Raw genomic sequence first — 23349 nt, forward strand, 5'->3', positions numbered from 1 at the left:
ACATTATTCTTCAGTCATTTTGGAGGTAATGAATTTTGACATTTTAACAGGATGCCAAAATGGAGGAAGATGAAGATGAGGAAGAAAAGGAGGAGGAAGAGCTGTCTGAACTCCACTTGCGTCTGCTTGCATTACAGTCTGCAAGTAAAAAGTGGCAACAAAAAGAACAATGTGTAATAAAGGAGAGCAAGGAGAAGTTAACTAAGCCAAGAATTTCTCAGCAGAAGATCAGCAGGAGTAGCCCAGAAATGCATGCAATCAAGAAAACTGTTAGTGCAGGTAGTATACAAATTTATGGAGAAAGATATATTGCTGGTGCAAATGACAGCATTTGGAATGTCACGATTGATGGTACAAAGTACATATTTCTTTATTGAAGCAAGTTTCTTTTATTGGTAACTTTATACCAATTTAATATAAGTTTTGCTTTAGCTGTAAGTGCTATTTGTTTGACATAATAGAAGCAGACAAAAGCTTGGTCAAGGTGTTTGAGCTTTGATTGTATCCAAGGAGGAGGGAATGCTGAGGATTGTGGAGAGCATTTGAGGTTTTAGATATCTGAAGACATGGCTGCAAAAAGGGTTGCCCGTAACTCCAGAGCTGGAAAAATCGGTTGTGTGTGTGTTTATACAGAGTTGGTGCAATTAATGTCAAGCTAATAAGAGGCTTGAAAATTATGGCAATTTTAAATGACATTCAGGGTGCTATAGGGCAAATCATTCAGATGAATCAGGAGAGCATTGAAAAAATTGGACATGAAAAAGAAATGAATTGCGTGAAGGATTGAGACAGATTTTACATAGTACAAGCAGGCAAAAAGGTAATCTGTAGATTTTTCCTAGGACAGATTGAATGGAAACTGAAGCAATGACTAGGATAGTAGAATTGAGTAGTCATCCTATCAGTTGCTGTACGGAAGTAAATGGTGAAGGCAATATTTCATTATTGTCACAATGGCATTGAAGGCCATTTCAGTTTTGTCACTAGGAGGGGAACTGAGTAATGTGATTCTAACATAATTCTAGTAAGCACACAAAGTACAAACTGCTGTTGGAGCTCCAGATCCAGCAACATTTGAGGAGAGGAAGGAACTGCAAAGGTGATTTATTTGTAAGGGTGGAGCTCTTGCTGAATTCATTGCTGAATTTTGAAGAGGAAAGAGAAATAAAGATGTCAGGACTAAGGGGATGACTGAGGATAAAGGGAAGATATCGTACAGGCGAGGGAATAATTTAATGCTGTCTTGTCGACAGCCCATTGTGCAATTTAATTAGCTTATTTTGAATGGGGTCATGAAAATACATCTATGGTTAAGCACAACGGGCTGTCGTCGTGATATGTGGTGTCATATGCCGTAGGTAATCATGGTCTTTCCATGGCCGTGATTGTTCTTGGCATATTCTTCTACAGAAGTGGCTTGCCATTGCCGCCTTCTAAGCAGTGTCTTTACAAGACAGATGATTCTCCCTCCCCCACCGGCCTATATCAATACTCTTCAGGGTTTGTGTGCCTGGTGTCAGTGATCATGTTACCAGGACTTGTGATATGTACCAGCCGCTCATATGACCATTCACCATCTGCTCCTATGCTTCTTGTCATCCTGATCTGGGAGCTAGCAGGTTCTACACCTTACCCAAGGGTGACCTGATGCAGGCTAATGAAGGAAAGGAGTGTCTTACAATTCCTTTAGTAGCAATGTATCTCCACAAGGGGAAATAAGAGAAACAAAAAAATGTTCAGGGCAAAGCCTTCTCAGGAATAAAATTAAAGTCTGACAGGGCTGTATCTGATCCCAAGCCCAAGTCACATCGATCGTTATCTATCTGTCCTGCCTTCATCTCCTGCTACCCATTTGGCTTTCTTGTTCACTTTTTACCCCATATCCCTGTTTGCCTCTTATTGTTTGTGTGTATGCTGCTGCCAGCTTCCGCCTGAAGGTTCACCACTTGGTCAGAATGGGTCTAGTAGCCATGTAGTTTGGAGAAAACATTTAAATTTAGGTTTTGTGGATAAAGGCAAGGAGCTAGATGGAATAATGTATTATTTTAATGTTATTGGACACTGTGTCTGTAGAATGTTAGAGATTTAACGCCTCACACGTTGACCTTTTAAGCTGTCATGTTACTAGCAGCTTAGTAAGGGCTCTGGAGACCACACTTATTTCCCGGCTCTATCAGAGGTTACATTACATTGAGAGCTTACTTGGATGCTTTCTGGGTATACTCTGAGCTTTTTTAAGGTCAACCAACCCATTCAGGCAATGTATTGAAGACCATAATTACCCCTGAGGTGGAAGAAAGAATTTCTTTCTAGTCCTATTACGTTGTCTTAAATTGGGTAATTTTGTGTACTCTTAACTATTACTTTAATGATATTTTATATACCTGAATTAAACTACTTGCCTTTCCTGCTCCCTAGGGAAACCAGTCTAAACTTCATCCCTATTAATATCCTCAAATCTCAAAATCCCTTTAACACTACCACATGTATGATCTAAACTGAAAGTAGTCCTCTGGTTGAGGCTTAACTTTAGTAAGCCCATCCACTTGTCATATTCTCTATCTTGGCAAATAAAATAAAAGGCGGGGCAAAGAATCCTAATAATACGCACAAAATGCTGGAGGAACTCAGCAAGCCAGGCAGTATCTGGAGAAGAGTAAACAGTCGACATTTTGGTCTGAGTCCTTTCAGGACTGGGGGGAAAAAAAGAGATGAGAAGTCAGAGTAAGAAGGTGATAGGTGAAGCCGGGAGAGGTGAAGGGGTGAAGTAAAGAGCTGGGAAGTTGATTGATGAAAGAGGTAATGGGGAATCTGATAGGAGAGGATGGAAGGGAAAGGGGGAGGAGCAGTGATGGGCAAGTAAGGAGATGAGGTAAGAGAGGGAAGTGGGAATGGTGAAGGAGGGGGGTAAACTACCAGAAGTTCGCGAAGTTGATGTCCATACTGTCAGGCAACCCAGGCGGAATACAAAGAACCCTAGTTCTGCAGGGCAGGAGAGCCCTTGAAAAGCATGAGTGCAGGAAATGAAACAGATGTGATAGCCCCATTTGGGAAAAATGAAGATATTGTGTCATAGAAAAATGGAGAAACGGGTGGATACAATCTTCACAGGAAGCAGGAGAAAAGAGTTCAGATGCTGGAATCTGGAACAAAAAGAACACGGAAGAATTCAGATCTCAATGGTGGAAGAACTCAGATCAAGCTGCATCTGCAGAAACAGAAGGTGCTTCAGGTCCAGACCCTACATCAGGACTGAGGGAAGAGGAACGGTTGCCAATGTATAATAGTATGAGGCAGGGATGGGACGTGCACTATTAGATTACCTGCATCTTTTGCACCCACACCTGCTGCTTGGTCTGACTTCTTCCAGCGTTCTGATTTGCTGAGAGCTGTATGAGAGGAAGTGCAGTCAAGGCAACTGCAGGTTTCCCTCAGCTTCTGGATCCTGGTCACTAACCTGTCTCCCAATGAAGATGAAGCTGAGAAAGGGAAGGAGAGAGTCATTAACAAATGGTGTGAGAGGAGAGCAAGTTGGAAATTGGTAAAAGTGATGAAAATTTAAGTTTGCCTGTGAAGAGGTAGGAACAACTATATAGTCTTAAGTGCACTGTAAAAGGAAGTGGGTGAAATTGGTCTAATAAAGAGATGTGCATAACTTGGGCACAGCTGTATCCTGTGAAAGAGCTGTCAAATGCAACATCAATTTCAGCCAGGCAAAGGATAGTAATGGTAGAGAGGCATTTGGTCAAGGAAGAAACAAAGGATATTCAGACTGTCCTGATGCAAGATGAAAAGAATTTTGCTTCCTTAGAAGCTGCCTATGCAAGTTGACATATTATGATTAGAGAATTGTACACTGTTTTGAGCTCTGCACAGAAGATCGTTTTAGTACTGTGTAAATACATGTTTGAGCTATAAAAACAGATGTATCTTTTTTTTTTAACTCCCCTCTGCTCCACAAGTGGATGTATTTATGACAGATTTATAGAGACAAATCAAAATCTCTCCTGCCTATAATTCTTATGTCATCAACCACAGACCACACTAGTGGTTTGTCCTTCATCTTAGAGGTGGAGTTGCCATGCTGCTGTTAGTGATGGACGTTGAAGTGCATTCTTTACCCCTGGTGTACTCATTACCCTTGCTAAATGGCGTTCACTGGCAAGTATTATTACCGCATGGCAATCAATCAAACTCTGTCATAGAGTACTATAGCACAGAAACAGGCCTTTTAGTCCATCTAATCAATGCTAACCTTGCCTTCTGCCTGCACCAGACTATATCCTTCCAATCTCATCCTATTTATGAAGTTATCCAAACTTCTCTTAAATGTTACCATTAAACTCACATCTATCACTTAGCACTATCCTCTGCATGAAGAAGTTTCCCCTCAGATTCCCCTTAAATACTTCACTTTGCACCTTAATCCTTTTGCCTCTAGTTCTAGTCTCACCCAACCTGAAGGGGAAAAGGCTGCATTGCATTCATCCTATGCAGACCCCGCATATCTTTATATACCTGGCTTCCTTGCTATATCTTCCTACACTTTCCTTGCTCATGTTTGATATGATACCATGAGATATTGACATCCAAATCCTCTTGACTACATAATGATTTTGAAATTTTGAGAGGAATTCTGATGGACATTAAAGGGGGAACTGTTCTGCCAGTTTGATTGTGAGTGGGGGTTTTGCAATTTCATTTTGAAAGCCCGTATTGACCCTTAATGACTTGGAATCAGTTTAAGTTCTTTATTGATTGATTTCCAAATGATTTTCAACCATCTTTTAATCTTCACTTTTGCTGTATTTTCTCTAATTCCTTAAACCAGTGCTCATGGGAAAAGCTACCCTATCAATAGCCATCATTATCTTGTTTGCTTCCATCTTATTTTCTGTATTTATCATTGCTTCAAGAAATTTAGCTTCATCTTTAGAACTTTTCTGCACTCTATAGAACCTTTAAGTTTCCCAACCTTTATTATACTATGGACCAATAGCATTAAGCAAAGGTCCATGGATCCCAGGTTGAGTACAGCATTTCAACAGTGCTGTGAAAGTAATTGACCAGCGTGTCTCATTTTTTGGTGAAACTGAATCAAGATATGCAAGCTGCCATTGATAATTTTAAAAAATATATCGAATGTTAAAATGCATTATGAGAAAATGTACTTTAAAAGATAGGGCAAACTGATAATTAAAATAGTTTTAATCCTTGGATCTGTCATCTATTTATCTTCTATAGCAAAGCGAAGGCAAAGGCGAAGGCAAAAAACCAAAGCTTGGAAAAAAATCCAGCAGGAAAAAGAGCAGGACAAACAGCGCAGGGAGGATGAAGAAAGGAAACAGATGGAAGAAGAGGAACGAAAAAAACGGGAGGATGAAATCAGAAAAATTCGTGACCTTTCCAATCAGGAAGAGCAGTACAATCGTTTCATGAAACTTGTCGGAGGAAAAAGACGATCTAGTTGCAAGGTAAAATAACTCTGTACAACAAATTTTTTTTTTTTAAAGTGTTGCTTCCTCAGAATTTTTTTATTTTATGGCAGACTACTTGATGCTGAACACAAATATAATTTCATACTACTTGTATCATGTAGGAATTTGGAGAAGCAAGAAATTAACTTTCATTGAATGTAATGTGTCTAATTGCATAATGGTGCTGATGCTTTGCAATAGTGCAACTAAGGTAAAAATGTTTTGATGATTTTCATTTGTAATCAGTGTCTGATTTTGCACTTGTGCGTCCAACAATAATCACCCAGAATTGATGCATTCCCGTTGCCCTGATACTATTTCTCCATGACTGCAATGTCTGGTGAAGCCTTTCACTATAGATTTGCAGGGAAGAAGTCTAAATGGGAATGCAGAAAATGAATCTTTATGACATGTTGCACTTAATGGTTTTGTGTGCTTGAAGCATGTCAACCAGCTGAATGTTGAATGTCTGGTGCTCTGTAGTTGCCAAAAAAAATTTCAAAAACATTTTTGAATGCCTTCCATGCGATTATCTCCAGAGCCATTACAAGAATTTCATGTCATTAATGACCAGTTTGATTTGTGGACCAACAAAAATACCTTCCTTAGTTTTGGCATCCATTATTCTGACTTGAAATATGAATTGAAATTACAAATATAGGCAATTGTTTTTAAAATGGTGCATGATAGGGGAATTTCATGATCAGCAGCCAAAATTCATTGGATACACCCAAAAGTATTCAGGAAGCAAAATCTTTGTTGTTCAATGTAATTTATGCTGGCAGTATTTTTAAACATCTAGACACCACCATTATTGTACAAAATGGATGTATTGGATGTTTATTACTTTGAGTGTAAGACAATTATAGCTGCAAGTTTAACTTCAAAATTATTTGCCATTTCAGTTATTAAATAATCCTGAATCTGATGTTTGAATATAATTGAGTAGGAAAGTGTGAAACTAATAGATGATGAATACAAGGATTTTTCAGCTAGAAGCTTGATGTCAGATTGGCACCTTGGATTAAAAGTGGCTGATTTCTGAATCAATGAACAAAATGGGTGAAGTGGCAGATGCAGAAAATCTAAAGCAACCCACTCAAAATGCTGGAGGATTACCCAGAAGATCAGACAGCATCTGTGGAGAAAAAAGCTAACATTTCCATTTGATGACCTTTCATCACTTACGTTTTATGTTTCTGATTTTTTAAAATTTTTTGATTACTGCTTTCTGCAGTGTCAGTTCTGTGGCCAGGCTACATTATATATGGCAATGCTTGAGCAATCAGTGTTCCTTGTTGCAGAAGGACAATGTAGGAAATTCATTTAAAAAGTTAATGCTGAGCAAAATAAAGTGTTAGCCAGTAATGATGATTGGCCTTTGCAGCACAAATGCGTATTGGCCCCTTTGGGTGGCGGGGTGGAGAGTCATCTCTACCAAAGCAGGGCACTCTTTCCCTCTGCTAGCCTGCAGGTTACCTTCGGGTATGGTGTAGCACTTGCTTAGTTCACTGATCAGGGTCACATGAAGCCATGGCAGCAGGTCATGCATATCACAATTCCTGGTTATGCCAGGCAATCTCTGAAGAGTATTGCTAATGGCTGGGGTCACCTGTCTTATAAAGACACTGCCCAGATGAAGGTAATGACAAACCACTTCTGTAGAAAAATTTGGCAAGAACAATCATGGTCATAAGACCACGATCGTCCATGTCATATAACACAGGGCATAATGGTGATAAGCCCTGTAAAGATTATTTTCATAACATTGACAACTGTCCACAAAACTAAGGCCTGAAATAGCAGTTAGTTGCAATTCTGCACTTGATGTTCAGTGCGCTAGATATAAAGTTTGAAAACAAATTAAAACTGAATTAATTGATTTTCATAATGTAATCAGTGGAGTCTAAAAGCAGATTTGCATTTTGATTCAAACTAGTTAATTTATGTTCGTTATCCTAGTCAACAGATGCAGATAACAAAAAATCACAAGAAAAACCAATAGAAGAGTCCGGCAATTTGTATCAGTATGATAACTATGAAGAAGTTGCAATGGAAACAGATAGTGAAACCAATTCACCAGGTTAGTGTTATTTGTGAATTATAAGTTAAGCTTTCTTATAGGATCTTATCAATAAATTAACTTTGTGTTCTGTACTGATAGCATTGAATTAAGAACTCATGCTTATCAAGCAGTTTATTGCAACATGCTAAATGTTGGAGGAACTCTGCAAGTCAGGCAGCATCTATGGAAACAAACAGTTGACGTTTCAGGCCAAGACCCTTCGTCGGGACTGGAATGGAAAGGGGAAGGCAACAGAATTTTAAAAAAATTGGGGAAGGGAAGAATGATGGCCAGAAAGGGCTAGGTAAAGGAAATGGTTAGAGATGAAGGTATCTGATGGGAAAGGAGTGTAGACTATGGGAGGAAGGGCATCGGGGGAGATGTTAGGCAGATGAGAAGAGGAAAAGTAGCTTTATTGAATAGTTTTGGAATTTATGGATACTGAGATAAACAAAATACAGAACTGTTATCAGAGTTAATGCATTGCCACATGGGTTTCTCACCTTGAATGATTTATTTGCCTTTTCTGACAGTATCTTCTCCAGTGCCACTTCCATGTTCTGTGGATTACCACACAGGGTATTTTCCTCCAGCGCCACCAGTGCCAGTGTTTGTACATCAGGTCAGTATCAGCCTTCTATTGACCATGACGTGAAGTAGTAGTGATATTGAACTTCTGTATGCTGTACTCCAGTGTCTTTTGTCCACGAAGTCAACTTTCAAAAGCATATGCAATACAATTACTTTCATAAATTATTTTGCCACACAGAAAAAGTTGGTTAAATTTCATTGACGGTTGTGAATTTGCAATTAATCTTGCAACAATTAATGCTTTAAAAAGATGAAATATTAATTGCAGTCGTGACCTTTGGTTTACATAAGCTCCAACTAAACCATTTCAGCCTCTTTCCTTAAATAGGTAGAATTGGAAATGTATAAATCCTAAACCTTGACAATGCATAAATAATTTGCAAATCTTTTGTCATTCAGAATATGGGAGAGCCTTTCATTCCAAATTATTTGGAGAATTTCTTGCCTTGTCCCTTGGAGCTGCCCCAACCTCCACTGCCACCACCGCTTCCACCCGAGGAGCCTGAGCAACCACCTAAGCCACCATTTGCTGATGAGGAAGAGGAAGAAGAAATGCTTCTTCGAGAAGAATTGTTAAAATCAATCGCAAACCGACGTGCTTTGAAGCCGGAGGTATTTGAAACAGATATGAATTGATATATTTTAGCCACTAGAGGGCATCCTTTAATAAGCCAGGAAGTTTAGGTGGGGTGGTTGTTTTCAATTTTATTTCAGAAGGTGAAGTTCAGGTTGCAAGTTTATCATATCCTGCAGCAAGTGCTCAAATTCAGATTTTTGCCATGTTTGAATCTGGTTGATTTTTTTGGAACACCTGAATTTTGTGTCTCCTGGTTTTTTTTTTGTTAATGCATTCCTAATAGAAAAGGTTTGGCTGGGCTTCATTAATTTTCAGGGATTTGTCTGTTGCAACCCATGATTGAATAGTGAAGGTTGACCAATACATTTGTGTAGTATTTATTAAAGTATGCCCCAAAGAAGTCCATGCTCAGCAGAAGTGAAGCAAAGAACTAGCCTTTTAAAATGGAACACTGCCTGTCATTTGACATTTTTTCATTGTTCCTTATTTTAACATAAAATCTGATTCACTCATTTAGATTTCACATATTTGTCTGTTTTCCTACATTTGAGTGATTGAGCATAGAAATTCAAGATTGTAGGGTGAACATTGTTAGAAGTGTAACAGAATCAGATTTTCAATACATGTGTTTGTTAAGTTTTGTTCTCGATTTTCTTAAACAGGATTCAAGTGATGATGGTGATCTGTCTTTGCCACCTCTTCCTACTGAGAATTCACAATCTCCATCAAAAAATAACTTCACAAATACCAGTGTGAATTCTACATTACAGCCACGCCCACAAAGCACAAAATTTGTGAGAGGGCCTGCAGCAAATCGGCAGCTGATTGTGGTTAGTATGACAATTTGTGCAATAGAATGGATTTTCATTTCAGATATACTTTGTGTATTTTCTTTGTGGTTCAAAATGAATTGCTGTAACACTGAAGTGAGGTCATTATGAAGAATTAGCAGATTTTTCCACCAGGAAGGTTTTTTTCAAAATTGGTAGAACTTACTGAAGCTTAGCTGTATCTTAGTCAATTGATATCTTGCCACTTAATTACACTATCTAGAAAATCTAGATAATAGGGTGATAAATCTATATTAGATTATTCATACTTTCATTTAAACAGTAAAATCATTTAGAATTTGCCTAATGTAAATGATTTTTATTATTGCACACTTGTAAATGTGTTAAGACATTTTGATTTATTGCTTGAAGTGTCTTATTAATATGAAAGATTACTTAATGTTTCTGGAATTTTAGAAAATAGCCACTTTATCTTTTTTTTTAAAACCTACACAGAAATAATACTGTCCTTTAGCAAAATACCAATGGAATCAAACCCTCAGTCACATGAATGTAAGGGAGTGTTATCAGATGGTGCATTGAAAATTCCAAAGGATTTAAAAACAAAATAACCCAGTTCGTGCAGGTTGTTTTAGAATAGATCTTTGTGATTTTTAGCTGTAGATTTTTGTGTAATGGTTTTCATATTTTCACTTGAAAGTCCATCCTGTGGGTACTTGTCAACATATGGGTATATATACTGTTACCCTCCGTACCTTTGTAAGCAGGAAACAACATAGAATTAGGCACAGAATAGGGACATCTGGTACATCCTGTTTATGGTGGCATGTGTCTCCTTGAGGCTTTTCTACTCCATCTCCATCTGTTTCTTAATATAACACTCTATTCTTTGTCTTTTCTACTTGAATGCATTGGTATTATTTTCTTCAGCTACACACCACAGTAGTAAGCCTCATGTTTTTAATAAACTGAAAATAAAAGTTGCAAACTTGTATACTCTATGGATTTTCAAACTCAGAATGTTGCATGATCTAAATGTACATCCGTGGAATGGTTTGCAAAGGGAGAGCACATTTCAAAGGTTTGAGGGACTATGACATTTGATACATGTCTGTAACCTGTTCCTTGTAGATTCCAAGGCACAAATCAGTAGTTGTGAGACTGGACGACTCTGATGATAGTGACTCAGATAATGAGCAGCCCAGTCTAAGTATGGGTGTCTTTGGAGGATTAGAGTCCATGATACGAGAAGCCAGAAGAACTGCAGAGGTATGGAAAACATAACACAATAGCTGTAATAGCATGCATTTTTAAAACTGTTGTTTCCTAGATCTTGTGACATGTATTATAACCACTCTAGAAGTATGGTGAACATTGTAATTTAATGAACATTACAGCCAAATTGATTATAGTAAAGTCCTACAAATATTAAATAATAATGACTAACTTTGGTTGACAGGCAACAAAGAATGCCTTATAGTTTCTACTCAAACCCAGATCCTGCTCAGAATAGAGCAAGTACAAGTTGGATTAATTCCCTTTTAGGAAATTATATTTCAAATCATGCTAGATTCCTCCTACACTGTAGTTTGTTTCTCTGGACTGTAGGCTTACAAAATTTAAGCTGTATTGAACACTTTGCAAACAGGCTTTGTAAGCTGAAATTGCAACAGGACATTTAAATTAGAACTTTAAATATAATTCAGAAATGAAAAAGGTTGAAATCTTGGACCACTCTAAGCAAGAATTGAGTTAATCATTGATTTTTTTCATTCATGTTTGAGTATATTTTGGTCCAGAGTGATGTATCTACAGTTGGAAGAAAGTTTGTGAACCATTTGCAATTGCTGGCTTTTCTGCAATAATTACTCATAAAATGTGATCTGATCTTCATCTAAGTCACAAAAATAGACAAACATAATCTGCCTACAGATCTGTATTTGTCATGTCTTTATTGAACATATTTGTTCGATTATTCACAGTTCAGGCAGGAAAAAGTACATGAGCCCTTATAATTTAAAAACTGGTAGAACCTCCTTTAGCAGCAATATCCTTCACCAAACGCTTCCTATAGCTGATGATCAGACTTGCATAACAGTGAGAAGAAATTTTAGACCATTCCTCCATATAAAACTGTTTCAGTTCATCACTGTTTTTGGGGTACCTTGCATGAACAGCCCTCTTCAGGTCATGCCACAGCATCTCAATTGAATGAAAGTCTGGACTTTCACTTGGCCATTCCAAAACACAGTTTCTTCATTTTAAACCATTCTGTTGATTCATTCTAGTGTTTCAGATCATTGTCTTGTTCTGTCATCCAAGTTCTATTATGCTTCAGGTGATGGACTGTTACCGTGACGTTCTGTAAAATATCTTGATGCAATTTTGAATTCATTGTTTCCTCAATGTTTGCAAGCTGTCCAAGCCTTGAGGTACCAAAACAGCCCCAAATTGAAATGCTCCTTCCATCATCCTTCGTAGTTGGGATGAGGTTTTGGTGTTGATGTGCAGTGCCCTTTTTCCTCCAAACATAGCGGTGTGCGTTTCTGTGAAGTTCACCCTTTGTCTCATCTGCCCACAGGACATTTGTCCCAGAAGGGTTATGGACATTCAGGTGGTCTTTTGCAAACTTGAGACATGCAACGATTTTTTTTTGGAGAGCAATGGTTTCCTCCGCAGTGTCCTTCCATGAACACCAGTCTTGTTCAATGTTTTTCTTATAGTGGATGTGTAAATACAGACTTTAGCAAGTTTCAGAGATTTCTGCAGGTCTCATTACACGTGCATGTAACGAGAGCTGTATAACTTGTCAATCACCCCTGCTGTGAACCACTTGGGGGTCCAAGATGCTTTTGTTACATGCACATGCAGTTCAACTCTGAGCGATAATGCAGAAGGTTTGAAGTTAATAACTCATCTCCTTCTACCTTAGGCCACGAACTTACCAATTACACCTGATGATTTATTAACTTCAAACTTTCTGCATAATCACTCGAAGAGTTGAACTGCAGGTGCATGTAATGAGAGCTGTGTAACTCATCATCTACTGTAGTTCCACGAACTTATCAATCATCCCTGCTGTGGAACACTTCTACAAAGAAGGGATTTGTATGCTCCACGACTGCTGGACTAAGTGTGTACATGTAGGAGGGGACTATGTTGAAAAATAAATGTGCTAGGTTTCCTAAAATTGACTCCTTTTGCCTTAGGCCAGGAACTTACCAATCACCTCTTGTACTCTTGTAGGTTTTTCCAGCTTCATGCATCTCTACAATTCTTCTTCTAAGGTCCTCTAATATGTTTTGAGTGGGGGATGGTGCACGTTAACAGATCTTTCTTGAGTAACCTGACTTTGATTTTTTTTTAAATAGGGCATGCCACTTCTACAACCCACACCTCCAATCTCATCTCATTGATTGGAACACCTGTTTACATACTTTTTTGAGCCTAGACTGTGATTGTTTAAATGGTGTACTCAGTATTGACGAGAAGTAGTACAATTATGTGTTGTTAGTTTAAGCAGATTGTGTTTGTCTATTATTGTAACTTGCATGAAGATCAGACCATATTGTATGAGTAATAAGTGCAGAAAACCAGGTAATTGCAAAGGGTTCACAAACTTTGTCTTGCGACTGTATTTTACAAATGAATATAAACACAGAAATCTGGATTGTTTCAGCCATCTTCAAAATAGAATATCATCTGTTATTTGTCATTGTAAGATAACTTAGCATTTATAAATTTTGACTGCAAGAAAAACTATGGAAATAGTAGAAAGAAAATTAATTGATGCAGAAGAATGAAGATGTCCAGCCTATGTTTAGACTCTGGCTAAATCCCATTCCCTGAGTCATTGTCTGTTCTTCAAAGCGAAAGCAACAATATTTTTGCTTTGGCCAGTTGTGTTTATCTTATTTCAATTTTGTCCTCAAGGTTTGAAAATTTTTTTCAACATTGGGCTTGGTAAATGATTTTTAAATATTAAACCAACCAGACCAATTTGTTATTCAGTGAAATATATTAATAGTTTAAAATTAAACTTTATATATAGCCCTTGGAACTGCAGGTTACAAAGGATGCAGACAAAAAAACTTTGTAACTGGTTGCAGCACACACAAAATACTGAAGGAACTCAGCAAGTCAGGCAGCAGCTATGGATGCTTTGGATTTCCAGTATCTGCAGATTTTCTCATGTTTGTAAATGGTTGTGTTTTGAAGGGCTGTTTTGATACTGTGTTGACCTGATCAATTATAAATCCTTTGCCGCCTTAATGCTGCTTGATGTGCTGAGTTCAAGATTTGTATTACTCTGTTTAGAATTATTGGTGTACATGGTATTATTAGTGGAGTGTTAGAGGACACTTGCTTGGATTGTTGCTGTTCATGGTGGATGTCTGTTAGTTGATTTTGTGAACTAAACAGCACCTTCCTACTGGGAATGGAGGCCGAAGCTGATGTGGCATGTCTCCATTTCAAATATTATGATTGAAAGAAACTAAGGTTGAAAAGGATCTGGATGGTTCCTTGGGAGAAGAGTTAAATATATTTCCTCTTCATAAAATGCACCAACAGAATTTGTTTAAAATTTGATTTTTTTCATAAAGGCATCAAAACCTAAACCAAGACTAAAAGCAGAGAAAGAAAATGATCCTGCAGGAACTAAAAGTGGATTTTTAGAAGGAGGCAAGAAAGAAAATAGACCATTGAAGGAAGAAAATGTCAGGTAAAATGTTCAGTATAGATTTATTTTTCATTTCTTTGTATTGTTGAACAGACAGAAGCAATTGCTTTGGGCTATTAACTAAACAATCGTTTGTCATTTGAACATAGTCACTTCCCAGCATGTACTTATGAAATTGTTCAAAACTCATTGTGCAGAAATTAAATTTTTTCTTTGAGATTGTTAATTTGGAACAGCAGTTTTACTTCATTTTGGAATTTAAAGCTAGACAGCATAATAATTACTGCTGAATGTTTTCACACTATGTAATACTAGCCTTTTTCACTGATATTTGCCACCAAACATTAGTTTAGATCAGTGTCTCTTGTTATTCAGATGAATATGAATAGTTTGTTGCTTAAAGGCATTGCATCATTTTTTTTAACCCCCTCTCTTGGTTTTATCAAGCCGTGACAAACAGCGAGTGTTGAAATCAGATTTATCAAAGAGTGGTCCATCACCAGTTCACTCTGATGCTGAAGTAAATGCTGCTGGCAAGAGAGCGATGGTTGTTAAACAATTGTCAGAAGTTGAAGAGCGACTAAGAAGACACAAGTAAGTTTTTGTTCTGCTTGATTTTTTTTTCTGAATGTAAATATTAAAGAACAAACTTGCATTAGTAGTAGAATCTTTAGGTTGCACTGAGAAAAGTGTTAAAAACAAATGATGTTGAAAAGATAAAATTGTCTTGTTGCCTTGATAACTCCCTGATTTCACATCTAGTACCACAGAATCCTTTATTTACTTGAATACTGATCTGGAATCCAAGTTGGAACATCAGATCCAAAACGTCATATTGCCTGACAGCAATGCATTCCTTCACAGCCATAAAATGGCCAATGAGATTTTTTGTACATCTTTATACAGTAGCATGAGTTCACAGCAGAGCTGGTGTTGTCACCAATCAACTAAACATAGTGAATAGGCCTGTTCTGATGAAGGGTGGTTCCTTAAGGTTGTCATAGCTGAGGGAGGTAGTGAGGTTGTTCTCATTAGCTAATAAATGTTCCCAGTGGCATGCATCTCAAATAGCCTCTGACAACCAAGTCCAGCTCTGGCCTTCACGTGTGCCTTAGCTACTAAGCCCACTGGAACCATTTCTACTGACAGCAAAAATGTCGAAGGCAGGTTACTGACACCTTAAAGGTCACTTCAGGCAAATGAGGTTCAGCCGTAGTTGGCAGCTTGTCAGGAGAAGGAAAACTGATCTCAAACCTCCGCTGCCTTGCTACTATACCAACTCATGGGAAAGGATTCAGGAGTAAGCACCAAGGAAAAATTGAATTGAATTGACTTTATTATTCCTTAATTCCTTCATATGCATCAGGAGTAAAACTCTTTACATCACATCTCTCTAAATTAACAATTTATAGTAATTTGTAATAAATAGTATGTACAACAGGGGAGTCAATATAACATAGAAATACAGTTGTGTCAGCATGAGTTAAGCAGTCTGATGGCCTGGTGGAAGAAGCTGTCACAGAATCTGCTGGTCCTGGCTTTTGTGCTGTGGTACCATTTCCCAGATGGTAGCAGCTGGAACCGTTTGTGTTGGGGGTGACTCGGGCCCTTTTTACACACCTGTCTTTATAAATGTCCTGAATAGTGGGAAGTTCATATCTGTGCTGGGCTGTCCGCATCACTCTCTGCAGAGTCCTGCAATTGAGGGAAGTACAGTTCCCATACTAGGCAGTGATGCAGCCATTCAGGATGCTCGCATTTGTGCCCCTATAGAAAGTTCTTAGTATTTGGGGGCCCACACAAGCTACTTCAACCATCTGAGGTGAAAGAGGCACTGTTTTACAGACCATGTTAGATCCTTGGTGATGTGCATTCCGAAGAACTTAAAGCTGTTCACCCTCTCAACCGCACATCCATTGATGTCAATAGGTGGTAGCCTGTTTCCATTCCTCCTTTAGTCCACCACCAGCTCTTTTGTTTTCTTGACAAATTTCTGTCAGGGTGAGGATGACTTCTCTGTAGGTTGCCTCATTGTTATTTGAGATTAGGCAAATCAGTGTGGTGTTGTCAACAAGCTTAATTAGCAGACTGGAGCTGTGGGTGGCAACACAGTCCTGGGTATACAGAGAGTAAAGGAAGGGGGCTTAGTACATAGCCCAGAGGGCCACCTGTGTTGAGGGGCTGAGGTGAGGGAGCCCACTCTTGCCACCTGCTGGCACTTGGGCTAGAGTCCTGTGTAAATTTAAATTCGCCAGACCAATAACCACACAGTAAACAATTTATCACTTTATCCTTGGCTTCAGTTTATTTTTTCAAGCTCAGCCGGCGAGAGGTGTGGAGCCGCACAACAGAGGGACAGAGTTCCTCTCCTTCTAGGGGCTCATATCGGACCTCTAACTTAGTACAGCATTGGCCTTTATACCATACAAAGAGTTGTTAATCATTACAGAACATGTGCAAACAGAAGGAAGCAGTCTTTGTGGTTTGTCAGGTATGCAGAAGTCAGCTATCTTTGTCATTCAGGCAGTCACGAGGGGGGTGTAAATCAATCAGGCAGTTACGAGGGGGGTATAAATCAATCAGGCAGTCACATGGGGCGGGTATTACACAAGTCATGCTGACAAAGTGCAAAGTTCTGAAAAAAATCATTCCCTACTTCCCCAACACCCTTAAAACTTCATCACCTTAAGGCATTACCAGCATTTTCAACATTGATTGGCAACTCCTGTGATGGCACTGGTGCCAAACTGTATTGGTCTCTGCCATTCCTTTGGTTTCATCAGCTATGTTGCTCATGCCTGCTGCATATTGCTGTCATGCCAACAGCTTGCTCTCCATATTGTGCTACTCTGGCTTGCGTATCACATATACAGTGAGGGCACAATATCCATAGTAGACCCTAACAGCTAGCCTCAACATGAAGTGCAATCTGAATTTCCCACAGATGTACTCTGACCTGCTGAATATTTTCAGTTTTTGTTTTAGATTTCCAGCATCTGCAATTTATTTATTTTCAATAAATATATTATTTGCTATTAAATTCTAATTAGAAATTGTAGGTCAATTGGGTTGGCTTGCATTTAAAAGTAAATATTGGCCTATTAAAGTTTAGAGTAAAATTTTCTATCAGTGTACATGCATGTCATCACTTACAACTCTGAGATTCTTTTGACAGATTTGATTGTCTGCAGTCAAATTCACCTAATCTGTCATCTGACTATTTGGGAATCTCACTGATTCAGCATCTGGTTCACCAGGCAATGTTTTGTGAGCTCCATCTAAATTTAAGAGCTGTGGAACCACTCTTCCTCCAAATTTGAGTCACTGTAAAATTTATAATGCAAAAATTACATCTTAAAAGTAAAGTTAAAAGAATGTTGAATTAGTGAGTATGTGGTATAAGAAGAGGTTGGATGAACTAGGGTCGTTTTCTCTGGAGTGCTGGAGGTTAAGGAGAGACCAGATAGAAATAAATAAAATTCTGAGAGGCGTAGATAGAGTAGACAGTGAGATCCCCCCACCAGGGTTGAAGTGTCCAGTAATAGAGGGCATACAGCTAAGGTAAGGGGGGTAAGTTCACAGATGTGTGGGGCAAGTTTATTTTTACAGAATGGTGAGTGACAAGAACATACTGCCAGAAATGGTGGTGAAGGTAGATATGGTAGAGGCATTTTAAAAGACTTCAGCACATGATTATGCAGAGAGTGGAGGGATATGGACCATGCCCAGGCAGAAGAGATTAGGTGTCATTAGCTTAATTAGTTCAGCACACCTTTGTTTTCAGTTCAGTGTTGGGGTGTTAATAGGAATGACTGACAATAGTTTGGAAAAGCTGTCAGTCTGACACCACCAAAGTCCTAAGCTTTTTATGGTAGCTAGCAGTACCATTATACCACCATCCAGCTCCCAATGAGAGTCTTAATTTCATTGTTAAACTTGCAGGAAAAAGAAAAAAATAATGTTCTTCGGTATTGTACCATAAACTATATTTTCTTCTATTCTTAAGCATAACATCTTCAGCATTGTCATTAATAGAGCAGTAAAGTCCCGAGCTATTGGACACTTAGAAAACAGTAAGGGGTGCTTTTAAAAAAAAAGAGAAAGGAAAATGTACAAATTAACAAGAGATAGAAAAAGATTGTGTAAAAAGGATGTTAAGAGGAATAGGAATAAAAAATGGTAAAAGGAATGAGAGAAATAACAAATAAATTGTGTATACGATCCTTTCCTTTCTCCAGCTGTGTATCCCTTTTGCCAATCAACTTTCCAGCTCTTAGCTTCATCCTTCCCCCTCCCACTTCCAAATCTCTTACAATCTTTTCTTTCAGTTAGTCCTGACGAAGGGTCTCGGCCCAAAACGTCAACTGTACTTCCTATAGATGCTGCCTTGCCTGCTGCGTTCCACCAGCATTTTGTGTGTGTTGTCCGCATAAAGGTTATTGGAAAAGCACAAGTTAGGAGATGGGTACAGTTAAATTTTCCAAGTAACTGAATATCCTTTGGAGTGCAGTTAGGTCAATCATCAAGAAATGGCACAGCTGTAAAATCTGCCTAGAGCAGGCTGTCCTCAGAAACTAAGTGACCGTGCAAGAAGGGGACTAGTGAGGGAGGCCATCAAATGAATGACAACTCTGGAGGAGTTACAAACTTCAGTGGCTGAGATGGGGGAGACTGTGCATACAACTTAATGATTAATTCTAAGGATTATAGGGTTGGCTGATGAGGCATGATTGAGTGGATTGAGCTTCAACTCTGGGGTGAATAGGAATGAAAACTATTCCCATTGAAACAATGAAATTTTGGTTTTATGGCATAATTCAAATGTATCACACTTAAAATTTGCATTTGAATATACATGCAATTTTCATTTTTATTCACTTTGACAGAGAAAAATAACAATTTGTCCTGATGCTTTTGTTTTAGTCTCCTACTTACAAAAGACGAATCCCTCTTATCAAGCTTACTACAGCAAGAAGCAAAAAAGAAGGAAGCACTGCGTCAAGCTGAAGTCAAATATATGAAGCATAAAGAACAGTTACAGGCAGCTGAGAAGATTGTCAATGCCAATAGAATGCTTCTTAAAAAGCTTCAAGAACAGGTAGGCTGAAGATATTGTTTTGATTACTTGTGCCATGCTTATATTAATATAGCTATTTCAATTATATTTCAGGTTTATTTGGAAGCTGAAATGATCCATTTAAAATAAAAAGCACACATTCTCAACTGGGTCAACACTTAATCTGGAACAATTTGTTTCTGTGGAAAAGGATAGAAAATCAGTCAGGTTTTCTCTTAATTCATGTGCTGTAAAATGTACGAGGGCATCAAATGTTGACCTCCTGTGTTCCAATTATCTTGCCATTCCTTTATTGTGTAGAGAAACCTCTTAACTCCGAGGGTCATGAGAATGTGGAATGAGCTGCTAGCACAAGTGATGCATGTGGACTTTATTTCAATGTTTAAGCAAAGTTTGAATAAGTGCATGGATAGGGGTATGGAGCTATGGTCCCGGTGCAGGTCAATGAGAGTAGGTAGTTTAAATGGTTTGGCTGGATGGGCTGAAGGGCCTGTTTCTGTGCTGTACTTATCTATGACTATAACAAGGCTAACAAGAAATCTTTCAATCCTATAATGGGGATGACAGTGCATTTGAGGCACAACAAAGCTCATCAATCTGCTTGCTTATCAGACTATTTGGAGACCAATAGTTTGGCATCAGTATCACAAGGTAATATTTGTCTTTCTTCCTTCACAGTTCCTGGGTTTTGACTTTTATACCCTGTGGCTTCCCTCAGCTTCCGTTTCCATGCTCCCTTCTCATTGGGTTTTTGGAAATTTATTGTAATACTGTGTAGCATTTTTATTACAAAAATACTAACATCAAAGACTGAAGTGTGCTGGATAATTGTAATTTTACTCGTGTGCTTTGTGTACAATATATTAATTTGAACTGCAATGTTTTATACAGTGCAAGATGCTGCACACACAATGGACTGATCTTTTAGTGGAAAGAATGATAGACAGCAAAGGAGCATCAGCAATTTTCCAGTCCTCATATGGGAACTTTATGAATGGTAGATTGAAGTACTTTAAGACATAATTCTTCTGATATCTTTGATTATGTAGCAGTTTTTTGGAACCACATTTGTCTCAATAGCAAATCCTAGAAGAATTTTGTACCCATACGACAAGTTTGAATTGGGCTCCAATTTAAGTAGTTTCAGGTTTCCACAATGTCAAAACTAGTTTCTTTTATCCTCTTCAGATTCATAAAGTAAGACATCGAATACAAGTTAAGAAAAATTTTTCAGTCAAATATGAAGAATTTGCACGAGCAAAAGCCCTTGCTAGTCAAGTAGGGAAACGGAAACGTGAACAAGATGCAATTGTAAGTTGAAACAGCATTCATACAAGGTTGTAAAATAAGTTTACTTGGTCCATTTCTGACACTTCTCTCCTCTTTCTTGATCTCTCAGTCTCTGTCTCCGGAGACAGGTCTATCTACTGATCACTTTTATAAACTCACTGATTCTCACAGCTATCTGGACTAGACCTCTTCCCACCCTGTCACTTGTAAAAATGCCAGTACCTTCTCTCGTTCCTCCATCTCTGCTACATCTCTCTCAGGATGAGGCTTTTCATTCCATAACAACTGAGATGTCCTTCTTCAAAGAAGGGAGCTCTCCTTTTCCACCTTCAATGCTGCCCTTACATGCATCTGTTCCATTTCGTGCACATCTGCCCTCAACCCATCCTCCCTCTGCTATACCAAAGATAGGGTTCCTCTTGTCCTCTCCTCCCATCCCACTAGTGTCCGCATCCAGAACATAATTCTCTGTAACTTCTACCATCTCCAGTAGGATACTGCTACCAGGTACATTTTTCCCCCCTCCTCTGCCCCGCCCCCCCCCCCCCCCCCAACTTTCCACTTTCTGCAGGGATCACTCCTTCGCACTCCCTTGTCCATTCTTCCATTCCCACTATTCTCCCTCCTAGTACTTGTCCTTGCAAGTGGAACAAATGTAGTACCTCCCCCTCCATCACCACCCTCACTACCATTTAAGCAGTCCTTCCAGGTGAGGCAACACTTTGCCTGTGAGTCTGTTGTATCCCATCTATGGGATACAGTCTCCTGTATCCAGGGTTCCTGGTGTGGCGTACTCTACATTGGTGAGACCTGACATAGATTAGGACTCCGCTTCGCCAAGCACCTTCCCTCCAACTGACTCTAAAAGCGGGATTTTCTGATAAGATCCCATTTCAATTCTACTTCCCATTCTCATTCCGACATGTTAGTCCACAGCCTCCCCTGCTGCCAGGATGAGGCCACACTCGGGTTAGAGGAGCAACTCTGGGTAGCCCCCAACCTGTTAATTGCTTAACCTTCTGGTAAATGCCCCTTTCTTCGCCCCCTTTCACCATTCTTCATTCTTGCTTTTCTCTCTCTCTCATTCTCTCCTAACCTGTCCATTACCTCCCTGTGGTGTTCTTCCTCCTTCCCTTTCTTCCATGGCCTTCTGTCCTCTTCTATCAGATTCCCCCTTTTCCAGCTCTTTATCTTTCACCTATCAGCTCTTCAGCTCTTTACTTCACCCCTCCCCTTCTCCCGGTTTCACCTATCACCTTCCAACTTGTACTTCCTCCCCTCCCCTTCTTACTGACTTTTGCTCTTCCTTTCTAGTCCTGAAGAAGGGTTTCAGTCCAAAATGTCAACAGTTTACTCTTTTGCATTGATGCTGCCTGACCTGCTGAGTTCTTGTATCATTGTGTGTGTTGCTTTGTAAAATATGTTTAGTGTTTTTGATAATTTATCCAAGTAATAAAAATCAAACACAGTATATCCAAATAAGCATCTGTTGAGTTCTTCGGAATTTAGCTTTCTTAATTTAACATAATTTAGAAAGACATTTGGTTTTGCTTTTTAACACCAGCATTCTTTTACTGCTTTGCTAAAAATACAGGCTTTGAGTTTATTATATAGATAGACGTTATTGATAAATTACTCTTTTTTTTCCTATTTCAGTCTAATAATATACGATTGGATGACGCATCTAAACATGCAGCAATTTTAAAGAAGCAATCTGCTGAGTATATAGCAATGGAGAAAAAACGCTTGCAGCAGCTAGAATACGAATATCGGTTAAAGATTCAAAAATTGAAAGAGGCGCAAGCTTTAAGGAATGCAGGACAGCCTGAAAGCTTGCCTGGAATAGAAGAACAACAAACATTTGTGGTATCACAGCCTTCAATGCATGACCTAACGCAGGATAAACTTGTTCTTGATACTGAAGAAAACGACGGGGAAGATGAAGTGCAATCTCCATCTCTAAGGGAACGAAGGAGGTCATTTCGAGAGTCAAACTCTTTCACTAAGCCAAATCTGAAACATACTGATGTAAGTCAAGGGAAAGAAACTTTAAGTAAGCCAACAAAGAAAAGCTTTGATGAGCCGGAACTGTTCCTTGGTCTCAATCTCGATGATCTCAAAAAGCTTCATGGAGAGGCAGATGATTTTAAAACATTGCTGCAGAAAACATTAGGTTGCATGTTTTCAAAGGAGAAGTCTTTGCGTGGTCAGGTTAGTAGAAAGAAATTGACCATAATTTTAATCAATGTCTCTAACTGTGGGCTTAAAGCTGAATGCAAGCATGAGTTTACTTGAAGAAAATGGTAATATTTAGTCTTAAAATAATTGCTTTTTATGCAGCACTTTTCACAACTTTTTTGTTTCAAGGTATTCAACAAATTTTTGAAATTTTGGTCATTGTCTTCTATTTCCCAAATTATAGCAATTTGCCTGCAGTAATTTGGTGTGGAGGTGTAGAGATGCATCTCTACTAAAAGAGGTGTAAGGTGCTCTTTCCCTCCACCAGCCTGTAGATCACCCTTGAGCAAGGTGTGGCACCTGCTTAGCCCCCCAATCAGGGTCATGTGAAACCATGGGAACAGGTGGTGGATGGTCATATGAGCAGCTGGTGCATGCCACAATTCCTGGTTATGTGGCCATTGACGCCAGGCAGACAACCTCTGAAGGGTATTGCTAATGACTGGGGTCACCCATCCTGTAAAGACACTGCCTAGAAGAAGACAATGGCAAACCACTTATGTAGAAATATTTGCCAAGAAGAATCACGGTCATGGAAAGATCGTGATCATCCACATCAATA

At 38.8% G+C, this 23349-nt stretch overlaps 1 protein-coding gene across 2 annotated transcripts in view; it reads left to right on the forward strand.

Moving 5' to 3' along the window:
- LOC140734939 (zinc finger C3H1 domain-containing protein-like) overlaps positions 1-23349 on the forward strand; it is a 65841-nt gene that overhangs the window by 9025 nt on the left and 33467 nt on the right. For both annotated transcript variants that reach the window (XR_012100643.1, XM_073059661.1), the window contains exons 4-15: positions 51-279; positions 5245-5474; positions 7440-7560; positions 8076-8164; positions 8533-8745; positions 9373-9540; positions 10633-10770; positions 14106-14224; positions 14630-14776; positions 19106-19280; positions 20448-20570; positions 22206-22760. Coding sequence is in view for 1 of the 2 variants with exons in the window: in XM_073059661.1 (XP_072915762.1) it covers positions 51-279; positions 5245-5474; positions 7440-7560; positions 8076-8164; positions 8533-8745; positions 9373-9540; positions 10633-10770; positions 14106-14224; positions 14630-14776; positions 19106-19280; positions 20448-20570; positions 22206-22760 (2307 nt within the window). In the remaining variant the exon portion in view is untranslated. The remainder of the gene's footprint in view (positions 1-50; positions 280-5244; positions 5475-7439; positions 7561-8075; positions 8165-8532; positions 8746-9372; positions 9541-10632; positions 10771-14105; positions 14225-14629; positions 14777-19105; positions 19281-20447; positions 20571-22205; positions 22761-23349) is intronic.

Source organism: Hemitrygon akajei, chromosome 10 (assembly GCF_048418815.1).
Source record: "Hemitrygon akajei chromosome 10, sHemAka1.3, whole genome shotgun sequence".
Taxonomy (NCBI): domain Eukaryota; kingdom Metazoa; phylum Chordata; class Chondrichthyes; order Myliobatiformes; family Dasyatidae; genus Hemitrygon; species Hemitrygon akajei.